The following is a 17,344-nucleotide window of genomic DNA, read 5'->3' as shown; positions in this document are numbered from 1 at the left end:
TATACCAATTGCCTCCTAATTCGTACCAGTTCTTATTGCATCGTTCTACATCGTTCTGAATCGTACTAAATCGTTCTGCATTCTACATAGTCCTTACTGCATCGCTGTACATCGTGTCAATTCGTGTCTGTTCTTATTGGTTTGTGTCTCATCGTTGTGCATTCCTATCAATTCGTTGCGATTCTCACTGGTTCGTGTTAGTTCGGTCCACACATTCCTACTGCATCGTTGTACATCATGTCTACACCGTGTCAATTCTTATTGATTTGTATGTTATCGTTGCACACCTTATTTCATCGTATCGAATTGCACCAGGAAAGCAACATGAACCGATGCGAATCCGCAACGAACTGACAGGAATGCACAACGATGAGATACGAACCAACAAGAATTGACATGAATTGATACGATGCAGTACGAATAGGCTTCAATTCGCAGGACCCCTGCGAATGTTTTGAACATTTCAAAACAATCGTATTGGCCTGCGGTTGTGGCCGATCTAATACGATGATGCACGATGCGCAACGAATGCCGGTTCGTATTAGTTCCCAGCCAAAAATTGCCACAGTGGGACTGGGGCTTAAGCAGGAGGTTGAGCAAGCGATTATTATTTTGTGGGGTTTTTTAGGGGGGGGGGGGGGGGGGTATTTTGTTTTTTTAATTTGTTTGTTGTTGGGCTTTTTGTTGTTGTTGTTGTTGTCGGGTTTTGGGGCGTTTTTTAACCCGAATCATTTCGTATACTCTCGGCATAATCCCGAATGTTTTCAAATTCTTTTCAAATCACTGCCATGATTTTGCAAGTACGGGTTTGATTGGTCGAATGAAAGGTCATCTGGACATGAGCTCCAACGGGGTGCTGTTAGATCCACAGGTAATTAACTAGGGGAGCTAATTTTAATTAGATTGTTAGTTTGTGTACTGTCCGTAGTTAGTCTATCCCGGAGCAAGTCACTGGTTATCCAGAGACAGGCCCCGGGACGGACATGCTCGAATCTCTAGTGGTATATGAGCATGTTAAAATTATTCGCACTCGCACTCCGTAGTTAGTGTGTATTTATTATCTCTTTCAGATAATCGCAATAAATAATTTTGGTGGTGAACAAATATCTGGATATTGAAAAGAAGACGTAGACCTCCAGGGAATTTTTGTTTAGATAATATAATCTATCCGTTGATTGTTTATAGATATACTTAGAGCTATAAGCTGAACTTGTGCCTGCCCGTAGAACTGCATTCATCTGTGTTAAATAATAATTAAGCCAACCTTTGGACGGCAACACATGCGACAGTAGGCCCCTATACTGTGTTTGTTTGGGGGGGGGGGGGGGGGGGGGGGGGGGGGGGGGGGGGGGGGATTTTTTTTTTGGGGGGGGGGGGTTTGACGCTGTACATTAAACCGAATGACCACTTTGCGAATCAGTCAAAATAATTTGCAAACGTTCAACGAAAAACGACTGGCTGGTAGTATGCCACATTTGTGACGCTGGAAAACATGTTATCCGTTTTCGAACCAAGCGCTATAGCGTTATAACCGTCTAGACTCTCTCCACTGCTAAATTCCATGCACACGCGCCTGATAATAATAATAATAATAATAATAATAATAATAATAACAATAATAAATAATAATAAATGGTGAGTTCATGTTCCGACTGTTTATTATTTTATTTCAGCGTATTCGCAGTTATTTTCGTCATGAAATAATATATTTTTAAAAATTATTTTATTATATAGCCGACCCTCATTTGCCAAGTCTCTATATACGGCAGTCGTTATATAAAATTCTAAAATACATTATACGGTTGTCGTATATACAGCCTCATCACTACGAGTCTGTTTTGCCGTATTTTTATGACTTTTCACAAGAAGAGTTCCAATTTAAAAAATGAAGTGTTTCATGGAATTCCCTCCATCGTAGTTCAATAGCGCATCAGGCGAGCGCTTTATCATTGAGCTACGTCACGCCACTTTTTCCACAAATAACTAAAAGCATAATACCGGCCTCGGTGGCGTCGTGGCAGGCCATCGGTCTACAGGCTGGTAGGTACTGGGTTCGGATCCCAGTCGAGGCATGGAATTTTTAATCCAGATACCGACTCCATACCCTGAGTGAGTGCTCCGCAAGGCTCAATGGGTAGGTGTAAACCACTTGCACCGACCAGTGATCCATAACTGGTTCAACAAAGGCCATGGTTTGTGCTATCCTGCCTGTGGGAAGCGCAAATAAAAGCTCCCTTGCTGCCTGTCGTAAAAGAGTAGCCTATGTGACGACAGCGGGTTTCCTCTAAAAAAATCTGTGTGGTCCATAACCATATGTCTGACGCCATATAACCGTAAATAAAATGTGTTGAGTGCGTCGTTAAATAAAACACTTCTTTCTTTCTAAAAGCATACGGACAGAACCTGTGTGTTTATGAAGGCAGTTGATAATCGTTGACAGTGTAACACCAGGGCGCTTCCTAGTATAAAACAAGGGTGTGGCAGTAAATCAAGAACCATAACACAGCAGTATAGGCTCTTCTCACTTTTACATAAAAAAGGACATTTCTTGGAAGGGGAACACATGCGATGATTACAATGTACGTGTGCTTGTATTTTGCATTAGTAAAAATGTTATAATATGGTGAGCAGAGATTGCAGCTTTAATACCCATGATTTCATTGAATGTATGACTCATAGCAATATGGGTAGCCCCTCCCCCAATGTGGGTACCCCCTCCCAATATAAAACCCTGACTACGCCAAGGGTCAGAAATTAGTGTTCAGATATAACAGGCGCCAAAGGCCCGTGTGTTCTTTATAAGGGAGGATAAGAAGACATGCATTTTCGAAGGGGAATAAAGCTAGAAAGAAGGAAAGACATGCTCAACACATGTATAGGGGGCAGAACGTAGCCCAGTGGTAAAGCGCTCGCCTGAATCTCGTTCTAGCCAATCATGAATGCACTACGACTGGTATATCAAAGGCTGTGGTATGTGCTATTCTGTCTATGGGATGGTGCATATAAAAGATCCCTTGCTGCTAATATGGAAAACATTTGGCAGGTTTTCTTTCTTTATGACTATATGTCAAAATTACCAAATGTTTGACATCTAATAGCTAATGATTAATAAATCAATGTGCTCTAGACTCTAGTGTTGTCGTTAAACGAAACAAACGTTTCAACACATCTATATTTACGGTTTCGTGGCGTCGGATATATTCTCAACGACCAAACTCTCCAGTATTTGATATACATCATTCTCTCTCTCTCTCTCTCTCTCTCTCTCTCTCTCTCTCTCTCTCTCTCTCTCTCTCTCTCTCTCTCTCTCTCTCTCTCTCTCTATATATATATATATATATATATATATATATATATATATCGAGTGAAGTGCTAGTAATGGAAGAATGTAGCGGGTTTCCTCTTTAAGATTTATATGTCACAATTACCAAATGTTTCACATTCAATTAATTAATCAATGTGTCGTTAAACAACACAGACAAACTCCCTCAAACACACGCACACACATTAAAACACACGCACACACATTAAAACACACACACACATTAAAACACACGCACACACATTAAAACACACACACACACACATTAAAACACACACACATACACACATTAAAACACACACACACATTCAAACACACGTACACACATTAAAACACACACACAAAATAACAAATACTGGATGATAATGATAGGCGTGGTGATGACGCAGATTTTTCATCTGGGACAGCTTGACATGGTCGAGGTCTAATGAATCACTTGAGCTTGGGACATACGAAGCGGCTAATCATATCCCATGCAGGGTCACACACACACACACACACACACACACACATCCATAATCGCACCCGTGATATGGGTCAAACTAAATGCTTGTGGCCGCAAAAAAAAGGTCGGTATTTGGTCAGACCAAATTTCCAGAATTGATGAGGCGATGTGGCTGTTTGTTGTGGTTTTTTAAAGCATGGATTGCACAAAACAAGTGGGTATATTTAGGGTGGGTTTTTTTACGTCATCCTCATTTGTTTTGGTCCATCCTCAATGACCATGGTGCCCCCTCCTTTGCCTTGGTACCCTAAATATTTTCCTAAGTAGCACGGGGGGTTCTATACAACTCAAAGGTTACTCCTACAAAAATCGGCGTCATACCGCGGGAAATTAAAAAATATATATGTTGACGCGCGCTGACCAGAGACCATAATTTATTTTGTTTGGCCTTGAGTAGTTTTTGTTTATCTTTGTTTTGTCATTTTCTTAAAAACACAATATAAAACAACAACAATAACATAATATGTTATCATGGGCGTCAATCCGGCTTTAAAAGTGTGGGGGGGGGGGAGAGACGTGTGTGTACATTGTGTGTGTGTGTGTGTGTGTGTGTGTGTGTGTGTGCGTGCGTGCGTGTGTTTGTGTGTGTGTGTGTGTGTGTGTGTGTGTGTGTGTGTGTGTGTTAAACGAAAAAGTGGAGGGAACATTTATATAGATTGTCCCCCGGCGTTGAAAAGTGAGGGGGACGCGTCCCATCTGTCCCCCACCGATCGACGCCCATGTAGGCTATGTTATTACTCCATGATATAAACATAATTATTCATCTTCAATCATATTATCATGCATTTAATACAATTACTTTCGGGTATTAATCAAGCTGTGGTTAAACAGAAAAGATGGCCGGGCCATTAATTTGAAAATATACAAAATATTCATAATCATTCGTTAACATAATCATGAAGGCTTTCATGCATATTTAAAAAATAATAATAATAATAATAATAAAAAAATTAAATGTGCTACTGTTATATATTGCGTCTATTAATAAAATATTTACGATTTACATGTAATAGTAAAATGATACGTAAAGTTAGGTATAAAACTGTGACAATGAAAAGTGCGGTAGTTACAGTGTATATTATTTCGCACTAAAACGTATACATTCAAAGTAACCATGAAATAATAAAAACGCAGATCTTGCATGCAGAAAAATGGAAATTGCCAGAAATATCTATTATATTTACCATACATAGATTAAAAATAAATAATATTTTAATATTAAACAAATTTATTTTAGTATGTGGTACTGTGGCTATAGACTAGCACATACACACGGAATTAAGACATTTTAAAGTAACAGACCCTAGTTTTTAAACTAGGTTTATTGACATTTAAGCAAACGTACTTGGGTGACACTCCATGATTGACATGCATTCATAGTCATCAAATAAAAACATTTCAATGGCAATTTGACACTGAAAGCTGTCCAGCGTTCAGAAAACAAAAAACGTTAGGCATAACTTTATTTTGATGTAAGGACATCCAAAATGACGTCATTCGAGTTTCACGTCATTTCCATTCAAAAACACACCGCGCCACATATTCTTACGTCATTTGAATATCAGTAGGCCTATAACCTCCTTCCTCATTGACAATGAGAGTGTGCTTATGATGTTGACAAGTTGAAGTGTTCACAAATAAAGAAGTGAGGCAAGATGGCATTGACTCTTCTAACTCTTAATATATATATATATATATATATACTATTCCAAGAAACATTTTAAAACTTTCCCATCAAGTTCCTATATAAAAAAAAACCGTGTGTTTTAAAACGATAGCTCGATCTAATCTATACTATTTCTGAAGTGATGTAAATATAACATGGTTAAATGTAACTTAATAATAACAATAAAAAATAAAAATAAATGTGGAGAATAACAAGCTGCCATTTGATATCATATTGAATAAACGAGCTGAGAGGTCATTTCAAATGATTTCATAGCCTTCAGGTTTTTGCGTGGTGTGTGTGTGGTTTTGGGGATTTGTTTCGGGGTGGGGTTTTTCCGGAGGTTAGTTCGTTTTTAATTTAGTATCTATTGGTGCAATGCGCTCGGGACTCGTAGCGCAATTCTACTAATGATAACTAAAAGTGTAACAACATTACATAACTTGTATATATGCGAATATAATCGAAAATGTTCGGAAATTCACGCAGACAGTTGCAAGAACCAGTATTAAACAGATTAATAATAAATAATAATGAAGCGTCTTTCTTTCTTAAATCTTAATGGGTTTAAACATTTCACCATTTTTGCTAACGTTACTATCATTACATATTGCCATATACCCTACCTACGAATTACTACCATCGTACCAGCCCAAAACTACACATCAATGACACTGGCGTCTTCTAACATGGAGATTGATCCCATTTCGTCTGACATCCCAAGTCGCCTATGGTGATGGTCAATATTAGCGATATCAATAATAAGATCCACATTTTGTTCATCTACAACAAGTTCGTGGGCTGTCGTGTTATCGTGGTCATTATTTTCTTCTGAGTTGTCTCCCGTGTCTAACTTTTTTGGCGTTGACTCGCCAGCAGGTTTTGTAGCTGTCGGGTCATATTCTTCGTCCAGAGTTGGTAAAATGTTTGCCACAGGCCACGTCTGCTCAAACGTATTAACGGCGGTGTCGAACTCTGTGATAAACTGAATACTTCCAGTGTCGACGGAGCTTTCTCCGCCTGAACGAGAAAAAATGTTTCGAAAAACAAACGGCAGAAATCCTCCAGCGACTGTTACGAGCATTTGATTGGTCGAAGATATTTTGTAAGCATCAGCAAATGCCATGACAACAATAGCCACGAAGAACAAAAAAAGTACTATCTTCCCGAAACTCACAAACGCTCGCAAAATCTGAAGCCACAGCTTCCCGGGACACCCACAGCAGTTCATTTCGATGGAACGATGGAAGAATTGTACAGGGGTGAAAGGCGTGTCTCGTTTATCAAGAAAAATCAAAAATCCATTTGTCTTGCAATGCAGGCAGCCATCTTTAACACAAATGTCAAAGTCGGGAAGTCGGTCTTTTGAGATAGATGGTCGCTCAACACGAAACACTGTGTTTTCCTGAACATTTACCACCTGTCGTGCAGTTGTCTGAATATCCAGTTTTTTTCTGTAAGAAGAAAATTGAAAATAACTTTGTAGAAATTCAGGTATTTCTTGTGAACAGAGGAAAATGTGTCCTTGGCGTATATGAAGAGAAGAAACAAGACCGTGAGATACTGGAGCGTGGTTCCAGCGTTGACGATTATTCCCATCATCGTGTAGACGACCAGTTCGACGAAAAACGAAACACACTCCATAAGCAAGAACGTTGACGACCAAAACGACGTCAGACACATGAGGACGATAACTATCTGAAAGAATATTTCACATTTCGACATGCTAGATTTTTCCAGACTGTTCAGTTTAAGGTTTTTTTTGTCCGCGGTCATCTTTTCTGACTTCTGACTTTTAAACTTGGCTATAATTTTCCTAGGACACAGGAAAGCGAACAGGTTATTCAAAAATCGAATGCTGAGATTCAAAAAGGGTAGCATATAAAACGCGAGTTTAGGTACTTATAAGGGCACTATAAATACCCAATAAGGAATAGCCAGTAGGAAACCAATGATTCCATATTCCTCGAAAGGTCGTATAATGAGCTGGGTGGTCTTAGCACAGACTTTAAACGTGATTTTTCCCGCATGTCCAAAAGACTCTCCCTCAGGACATATTTGAATTTGTCTTTCATCTTTTTCTTTAGAATACCGTAGAAAAGTGAGTCAAATACTAAAATAAAGTAGGTCACGATGAAGATTCCATGAAGTGGGGTAAGATACATTGTGAAGCTGCCTTCAAATTGTGTCTTCACTTTCATTTGTTTCGCTGCAGTGTGCTTTTCGTCCACATGAGACGCCTCATAGCTGTAGAAGATGATAATTCTCACTAACCAAGGCAAAACGAAGATGAACATCAGGACAAGATTGGCCAGGATGCGCAGACATTTGTACCAGGATATCTCTTTAAAACCAAGGTTCAGTTTGTGATATATGTTCGTTTCACAGCATTTGTTCAATGGATCGAGATTTCTAAGTTTACACCGAAAGATATTTTCAAAGATCACCTTAATGACACTGACAGGAACAACCTTTTCTGGCAACAACCTTCGGGCCTTTACAGCCAGGTGAATTTTGTCAAAAGTGACCTGGTATACCTTGTCAACATGCATGTTACTAATCATGGTTTGAAAATTGTCCATGCCGAAAAGGCATTGGCTCTTGACGATCTTTTTGGGATACTTGGTTGAATCTGGATGTCGTGTGGCAACGATCTTCAGTTGCTTCTTGTCAGGACAATGGTACACATAGTCAGCTTCAGTGAACTTCTTCCTATAAAAATCCTCAGGCACAAATGACGGACTGAACAGTACGACCAGCACCTTGATGACGATGATGCAGGCGAGCAGGACGTTGATCCAGATGTTCCTGATCATGTCCTGGCAGACCGTCACTCCATCTGGGTCCTTGTGGCAACACTGGTAGAGGAAATTCGCGTATCCTCCCTCGTTCCGAGCGTACATATTGCAGACGAAGTTATCTTTGGTGAGACTCCCGCTTCCACCACCAAAGTCAGGACGTTTGAAGTCGTTCAGCAACAGTTCTCGGACACCAGTCATTCTCTCTTCTGCCGACATGCCATGGATGCAGCCTCTAGGGATCGTCCTCAGAGTTACGTTCATTGTCTCCACGCCTAGTCGAAGAGTCGACAGCGACAACACGTCATAGTTGTGGTCCAAAAGAAGAAGCGTTTTTCCTGGAATGAAATAGCAAAATTTTGTACTAATAGTTTTACACAAAACTGTAGAAACATATTTTAAATATTATGTATGTATTTTTGTGGCCAGTGTTATTATTTAATAAATTACATATTATAAAGTGTTTCAAGAAGTTGCCCCACCCCATTACAACAACGACAAAAATGTCATGTAACCTCTCTTGAAGTTCACAACCGGCCTCGATGGAGTCGTGGTTAAGCCATCGGATATAAGGCTGGTAGGTACAGGGTTCGCAGCCTGGTACCGGCTCCCACCCAGAGTGAGTTTCAACGATTCCATGGGTAGGTGTAAGCCACTACACCCTCCTCTCTCTAACTAACCACCAACAGTTAACAACTAATCCACTATTCTGGACAGACAGCCCAGATAACTGAGGTGTGTGTGCCCTGGACAGCGTACTTGAACCTTAATAAGTTGAAAATAAGTTGAAATATCACGAAAATAAGTTGAAATGAAATGAAAAATGAAGTTCATAAAATATTAATATGGTTGCAAGAGTATTATAAAACAGCCATAGCTAAAATAAATAAAACACATGTAACAACAAACAAATAAAATAGAAAAAAAGTTCAAAATGTCATATTTTGAATATTATATATTTTCTAGTTATTGGTATTATTTTAAAACGAATTTATATATTATATATTGAGATTAAAAATGTCTGGAAAACTGATTAGTGATAGCTTTTATTCCATTTCAACATGATGGCGGGGAACATTGGTTACTATAGACACCACTGGCTCGTGACGGTGTAGGACAGTGTCTGGAACACACACGCAGTGAAATCAATAAACAGACACGTGTTGGGTGCACCGCACATTGTTCCAAACCTCGTATTGTGACATCTGCCGACCGCCAGTGGCCCTAATACTATCAAGGCATGCCACAGAAACATGCCGCAGCTGTTTGGCTGATTGAATTAAGTTTAATGGCGTATCTCATAGCTCGCAAATCACAAATAGTTGTGGGAGGGGTTGTTGTTTTTTCTCACACACCTGATAATGAGAACCTCGTTATAATGTGACACATCAATAACACACGTGTGTTATGGATTAAAACATATGATTAGCTTCTCCCAGGTCATGCCCCGGTCGCTATCCCATAATATAAACATGGTCGAAATTGATTGCTTTGTGACATAGGCTACAAGTTAACCTGAAACTGATTGCACCGTTGTTACCTGCAAGCACAAGCGCTATAAATAAGTTTTAGTTGGAATTTTTTTTTTTTTTAATTAGAAAACAAAAACATTTAAATTTCTTTTCAACGTGTTTTTTTTAAATATAAGAAGTAGAATACCACATCCATGTTTGTTAACAGATACCACTAATCATACAACTCCTTTAAAACGTATCCTACTTATTTTCGCTCGATGGATACATTTTGTAACATTTTGTAAGATGAATGGTATCAAACGCCCACTCACGTAATATTATCTTTTTGTTACATACCCGTTAGTAAAATCATCATGTGTTATTTACGATATCACATGGCATAATGTGTGCTATCTATTTAAAGACATATCACTGGTCGCTCGTACGTGATAGTCCAGGGTGCACGTAACACTGAAGATAATGTATTGCCCTCTACCCCCAGTTAAAAATCAAATTAATATATGCCTGCCCCCATACATACATACATACATACATACATACATACATACAGTTGTTTAATATCTATGTATATGTGTGCAGTGCTTTTTCTCTCTTTTTTTTCTTCCTCTTTGTTTGTTTTTGATAATTTAGTCTAATATAATAATAATTGTATACGGAGTAACAAACTAGCACAGACACTCGACGAATACGCGTAGTATTCCCTGCCCCAACCCAGTTTGATTTAATCCAAGTACGCCTATACGAATAATGCTCTGTTATGTCAAAATTATATTAAAAATGTGTTTAAACTCACAAGGAGGCGAGATGTAGCTCAGTGGTGTGTACCACCAAACCAAATTTAATCCCAAAGACGACAATATAACCATATGGCTAAAACTGTTACAGTCAACATTCACTATGGCGAAGCCCGAGTACTCTGCCGTTCGAGAGATAGACAGACATTTGGACGGTTACGATTACGCTCTCTCATTTAGAGATGTATCTATAACGAAAACATGGAACGGCTTCCTACCACATAGTAGGCAAAGATTCCAGCTCCAATACAACACTAATCCTAGGTTTGGCGCTAAATATCTTTACATTGATCAATTTAGAGTTTGTCGATAACACATATTTCACACAGTAACCATTAACACGCACACTATAGGAAAAAACAGTCAGCACCTACGTATTTAACCGGAATATTATTGAAAGGGGGTGCTGTCGTGTTTTTTCCTATAGTGTGTGTATTAGTGGTTACTATGTGAAATATTTGATATCTGCGAACTCGAAAATTATCAGTGTAAAGGTATATAGGATTATTGTTGTATTAGGGGTGGAATATTTGCCTACCGTGTGCTAGGCAGCCATTCCGTGTTTTCGCTATAGAGATATCTCTGGCTTAGAGAGCGATCACCACCGTCCAAATGTCTGTTCAGCTCTCGAATGATAGAGTACTCGGGCTAACCATGGATATAAATATTACCACCCCTCACCCTTAAAGTAAATCAGAAAAAAACTGCTAATTTATAACATAACGGGAAGCGGGGGGGAGGGGCACATGCCCCCCACTTTTCAGATATTTTTCTTTATTTTTTCTTTATAATAGTGTAAAAGTGTGTAATTATAAAAGTTTTGCTGTCATGGCTATGGAAAAGTGAATGCAAAAGAAAAGACTTGTTGCTGCTTATCTCTACCGACAGTGGGTTATCTCCTTCGCTGTGCTCAAACAAACGTTTCTTTACTGACAAACTAAATGCTACTTATGAACTCTGAAAGACACTTTTTACAAATTAGGAACGTAGGCCAGATATTTTCAAGATGTTGTCATATCCGTGATAGATGTTAATATGTAGTAGTTATGAGGCGTGTTTTAATTGTCATCATCATAACCGTCACTTAAATCACTGGTCTGGAGCGACAGGTGTTGTTGTTATTTAACAATACTCTACGATCAACAGCTTGTCTGTAATAGTTTGTCAGTCACAGAATGTATTAAAATAATATTCTACGATCAACAGCTTGTCTGTAATAGTTTGTTAGTTACAGAATAGTTTATCGCATGTCTCCGCCACGGTCACATTAGTGTTCTTCCGCTCCGGGTCGCACACCATTCACAGACCTGACACGGATCATCCTGTCTAGATCCGTCTGGAGAGAGACGCATGTACAAACCATCCATTACGACTAATCGATGACATGGTCAGCTTTAAAACTGGTAGGTACTAAACTCTTATCCCAGCACAAACTCCAACCCAGTGTGAGTTACTAATCGATGACATGGTAAGCCTTAAAACTGGTAGGTACTAAATTCTTATCCCAGCACAAACTCCAACCCAGTGTGAGCTACCGGTACTAATCGATGGTATGATCCGTCTTAAAAGTGGTAGGTACTAAACTCTTATCCCAGCACCAACTCCAACCCAGTGTGAGCTACCGGTACTAATCGATGGTATGATCCGTCTTAAAACTGGTAGGTACTAAACTCTTATCCCAGCACCAACTCCAACCCAGTGTGAGCTACCGGTACTAATCGATGGTATGATCCGTCTTAAAACTGGTAGGTACTAAACTCTTATCCCAGCACCAACTCCAACCCAGTGTGAGTTACTAATCGATGGTATGATCCGTCTTAAAACTGGTAGGTACTAAACTCTTATCCCAGCACCAACTCCAACCCAGTGTGAGTTACTAATCGATGGTATGGTCGGTCTTAAAACTGGTAGGTACTAAATTCTTATCCCAGCACCAACTCCAACCAAGTGTGAGTTACTAATCGATGGTATGGTCGGTCTTAAAACTGGTAGGTATTAAACTCTTATCCCAGCACCAACTCCAACCCAGTGTGAGTTACTAATCGATGGTATGGTCGGCCTTAAAACTGGTAGGTACTAAACTCTTATCCCAGCACCAACTCCAACCCAGTGTGAGTTACTAATCGATGGTATGGTCGGTCTTAAAACTGGTAGGTACTAAATTCTTATCCCAGCACCAACTCCAACCAAGTGTGAGTTACTAATCGATGGTATGGTCGGTCTTAAAACTGGTAGGTACTAAATTCTTATCCCAGCACCAACTCCAACCAAGTGAGTTACTAATCGATGGTATGGTCGGCCTTAAAACTGGTAGGTACTAAACTCTTATGGTATGGTCGGCCTTAAAACTGGTAGGTACTAAACTCTTATCCCAGCACCAACTCCAACCCAGTGTGAGTTTTTAACTCTTCAGCGTGGAGGTGTAAAGTTAAAGTTTGTTTTGTTTAACGACACCATTCGGTAATTCTGACATGCATTCTTAGAGACAAAACCCGCTACATTAATCCTCCCACAGATAGTGTTAGAACATACCACAGCCTTTGATATACCAGTCGTGGTGCACTGGCTGCGACGAGAAATAGGCCAATGGGGATCGATCCTAGACCGCTGATCTACGTTCCGCTCCTCAGGGAGGTTTAAGACCATCACTGTGTGACTGAACCGGTTTCCTGCCGGCTTCCGTGGTGTCGTGGATAAGCCATCGGACATAAGGCTGATAAGGTTTACAGCCCGGTACCGGCTCCCACCCAGAGCGAGTTTTAACGACTCCATGGGTAGGTGTAAGGCCACTACACCCTGTTCTCTCTCAATAACCACTAACCACTAACGACTAACCCACTGTCCTGAACAGACAATCCAGATAGCCGAGGTGTGTGCCCAGGACAGCGTACTTGAACCTGAATTGGATATAAGCACGAAAATAAGTTCAAAGAAATTACCAGAGAGTGTTGGTTTTATAATTATAATACTAATGAAGGACCTCGGCGGCAACAGCAGACTAATTTATTACGTACATCAGTCGTTAAATCTGTGTGCACAGGCTTCGAATGTTTCAGGTATAACTTGGTCATATGCAGATGAGAGGGGAAAAAGAAGAAGATTGATTTTAGACTATCAATAAATTATTGACAAAAAGAACTACAGGCAACAAAAGACATAATGGTGGCCATGTTATAGGAATATTAGACTATATACTGAATACTGAATACCCATTGTCCGTCTGCTATTTGAATACTAGGACACGGTTACGGCAGGACTGCTAGTAAACAATATGCACTGTTACTGAATGCGAATACGTGTTTATCAACACATATGAAGATAGGTTAGCATGAGTTGCGTATTTACAGCCTGTGATAATGTGATGGATCGTATTACTAATTGATAAATTAGTCCATTAGGCGTGGTCTGCTCAAAAACAAGGAAATAACCTTGTGAAATAGAAAGTGAAATTAAAGAGCCCTTAACGCCCCCGTCCCAGTTAACACCCCAACCCCATACGTATGCATATTACGCACAGTCACGTATACACATACACACGCGCACACACACACACACACACACACACACACGCGCGCACACACACACATACACACACACAAGCCCACAAAGTAAAGATAGGCAGTTACAGTACAGTATGTACAACGTATCATATCTAGACCATTATATGGCCCAGTACAACCTCACCTTGTCGATTTGACGTTCTGACCCAGTGATAAGGCCTGAAGAGGTTGCCGCCGTTCGATGTAAGGACGTCGGCGTCGTAGACGTCGAATTTTACATCATATTCCACAAGCTTGGCACCAGCAGTTAACAGACTGTTTAGAGTGTCCCTGATGTGAGGTGTCGCCGATTCAAATATACAGTCAGAGTGTTTAACCGTAGTCACTGGTGTAGTTGTGGTCGACATCTTGGTTGTCGTCACCATTGTGGTGGTGGAAGTAGCTGTTGTGGTGGTGGAAGTAGTTGTTGTGCTTGTAGCTGCAGTTGTCGGTGTTTTCCCAAATGTCGTAGTCGCATTAGGTACATTACCGAGTGTTGATGTCGGCGCTGCAGTGACAGAGTGTGAGAGCAGAAGTACAATCCAAAACGCAGACGACATTGTCGTTTTTCACGTCTTTCCCGCGGGAAACCTGCTAACGGGACAACAGACACTCCGCAACTTCTTCCCTTGGCGTCGGAACACCAACGAATGTCGTTAGCGTCCTTTAAAGTCCGGTTTTATGCCTTACTGTTAATGTTCAACAGTACGTGAATAATGGAAACTTTTTACTGCCTGCTGCATACAAGTCGACTTGGCGGTCACACCTGACCTGACACTAGCTCAGGAAAACCCAATCCCGTTGCGGATACTTGAAAGTTAATCTGTAAATGATCTGGACAGGAAGAAATGGTGACGATATTAATTACTTCTCGGCTGCTTTAGTTGCGTGTTGACTTTCGGAAAGTTAATACGACCGCGTCTGTTTATTGGCGAATGTGTCGAGCCGCCACCCGCGATAAATTATACCCGCAAGTCAGTCTAGAAGATAACTAATTGGTAGTAGAACGATTACACCTGTAGGCAAGGCTTGTCGTTTTACGTGGTTTGTCGTGGATGAAATAGGTAACTGTGGGAATGGCAAAGTCTTTTTACTTGCCTATACCGTCCTCGGTAGTGTCGTGGTTAAGCCATCGGACATAAAGCTGGTAGGTACAGGGTTCGCAGCCTGGTACCATCTTCCACCCACAGCGAGTTTTAACGACTCAATGGGTAGGTGTAAGACCACTACACTCTCTTCTCTCTCGCTAACCACTAACAACTAACTCACTGTCCTGGACAGACAGCCCAGATAGCTCAGGTGTGTGCCCAGGACAGCGTGCTTGAATCTTAATTGGATATAAGCACGAAAATAAGTTAAAATGAATGAATACCTGCCTATACCCAATTAAGGTTCAGGCATGTCTACCTTGCACACTGCAACAGTAACAAAGTCCAGGGCAGAAAGGGGGAGGGGGCAAGTTTGAGGTGAACAGAGTTTGCAATACGAATTTAGTAAAGTTTTCAACAATTAAGTCTAGACGAAACATTAAAGGCCAAATAAAAACTATCTGTCAAACGTGGGGGCAGGATTTAGCTCAATCATTTGACTCCTCGCTAGAGGAGCTTGCGTCGCAGGATCGAATCACCTCGATGGATCCGTTCAGCTGATTAGGTTTTTTTCTCGTTCCAAACAGTGCATCAATGCGGTATTCCACTATCCTGTTTCCAAACTCGAGCAGAGCTCTTCCCACGGGTGGGGGTAGATCCATTACAAAGAGACGTCCACATACGTGATGTGCATCACTCGTGAGTCTCAGCGGGACGTTGGAGTAACTCTGAATGTGTGCATGTGTGAGTGTATGTGTGTATGTTGTATGCATGAGTGAGTGTGTGTGTGTGTGTGTGTGTGTGTGTGTGTGTGTGTGTGTTTGTGTGTATGTGTGTATGCACGTGTGTGTGTGTGTGTCTGTCTGTCTGTCAGTCTGTGTGTATGCGTGTGTGTTTATGTATGAGTGTATCTATGTATATGTACGTGTGTGTGTGTGTGTGTGTGTGTGCGTGTGTTTATGTATGAGTGTATCTATGTATATGTACGTGTGTGTGTGTGTGTGTGCGTGTGTTTATGTATGAGTGTATGTGTGTGTGTATGAGTGTGTGTATGTGTGTGTTTGTGTGTGCGTGCGTGCGTGCGTGTGTATGTGTGTGTATGCATATATATATATATATATATATATATATATATATATATATATATATATGTGCGTGTGTACGTGTGTACGTGTGTATGTGTGTGTGTGTGTGTGTGTGTGTGTGTGTGTGTGTGTGTGTACGTGTGTATGTATGTGCATGTATGTATTTATGTGTATGTATTTATTTATGTTTGTATGTGTGTTTATGTTACCAGTCACACCAGATACTGTGCTACCCTTCCAGAGTGCTCCAAAGCCACCGGCCTATATGCATATATCTTAATCAATAGATGTATTATTGTATATATAATAGAAAAATCTTATTTTTTTAGAAACGAAATGACCAGACAGGCTGTTTTATTTTATGAAACAAAAATTTATATATATCGAGGGGTTAGTGCCAGAACCCATTATATGGTGAATTATACAAAAATGAGTTAATCACCTTGTCAGCATCATGGGAATGTGTACTATCATTTCACAATGTCTCATTCAAACCAATAATTTATTTATTCTTTTATAAACGAGAACCCAAACCAGTTATCTTTTATGTCCATTTCCACAAAAGGGCAAAACCATGTTTTCAGCACTATCTTATTCTGTCTCTCTAGAATTTTGTAGTATTACCCATAGCTGACGGACATAACACGTTAGCTCACAACACTGGATTGTTGTGGGCTGTAAACTGTCTGAGGAGGTTGAATCCTAGGTGCCATACCGCATGACACGCTAATGACACATGCTAGCTCTAAGTGTTTACATCCAGCAATGGTGTTTTATGTAAACTATCTCTGGCTGGGTGTTTTGGCTTACAAAGAAATAACAATGCTGGCAGAAGTAGCTAGAAGTAATTGTTTACGCATGACAATGACCAGTCCGTTGGTGGTAATCTGAGATGGACTGCCGACAATGGGGGCGGGGAGCTGGAAGTGTGTAGTGGATAGACATCTGGAATGTGTGTGTGTTGTTAACTAGTTGCTGAATAAATGCCGGTTATGTAAATAGTTTAATCAGAAGTGATTGCAGAGTTCATTTAGTTCTACAGAAGAAACACGCAGTTGAGAAAATATTAACT

The 17,344-nt window shown here is 40.3% G+C and overlaps 1 protein-coding gene across 1 annotated transcript; it reads right to left on the bottom strand.

Annotated features, from left to right (window-relative positions):
• Positions 1-6,906: 6,906 nt before the first annotated feature.
• Positions 6,907-15,245, bottom strand: LOC121368692. Its single transcript, XM_041493432.1, has 3 exons — positions 14,245-15,245; positions 7,501-8,629; positions 6,907-7,309 (listed from the first exon to the last, which is right to left on the bottom strand). Exons 1-3 carry the CDS (start codon positions 14,657-14,659, stop codon positions 6,907-6,909), a joined length of 1,947 nt encoding a protein of 648 aa, XP_041349366.1. The 5' UTR covers positions 14,660-15,245.
• Positions 15,246-17,344: the final 2,099 nt, after the last annotated feature.

The sequence above is a fragment of the Gigantopelta aegis genome, chromosome 3 (genome assembly GCF_016097555.1).
Source record: "Gigantopelta aegis isolate Gae_Host chromosome 3, Gae_host_genome, whole genome shotgun sequence".
NCBI lineage: Eukaryota > Metazoa > Mollusca > Gastropoda > Neomphalida > Peltospiridae > Gigantopelta > Gigantopelta aegis.
This window is presented reverse-complemented; position numbering and strand designations above follow the sequence as displayed.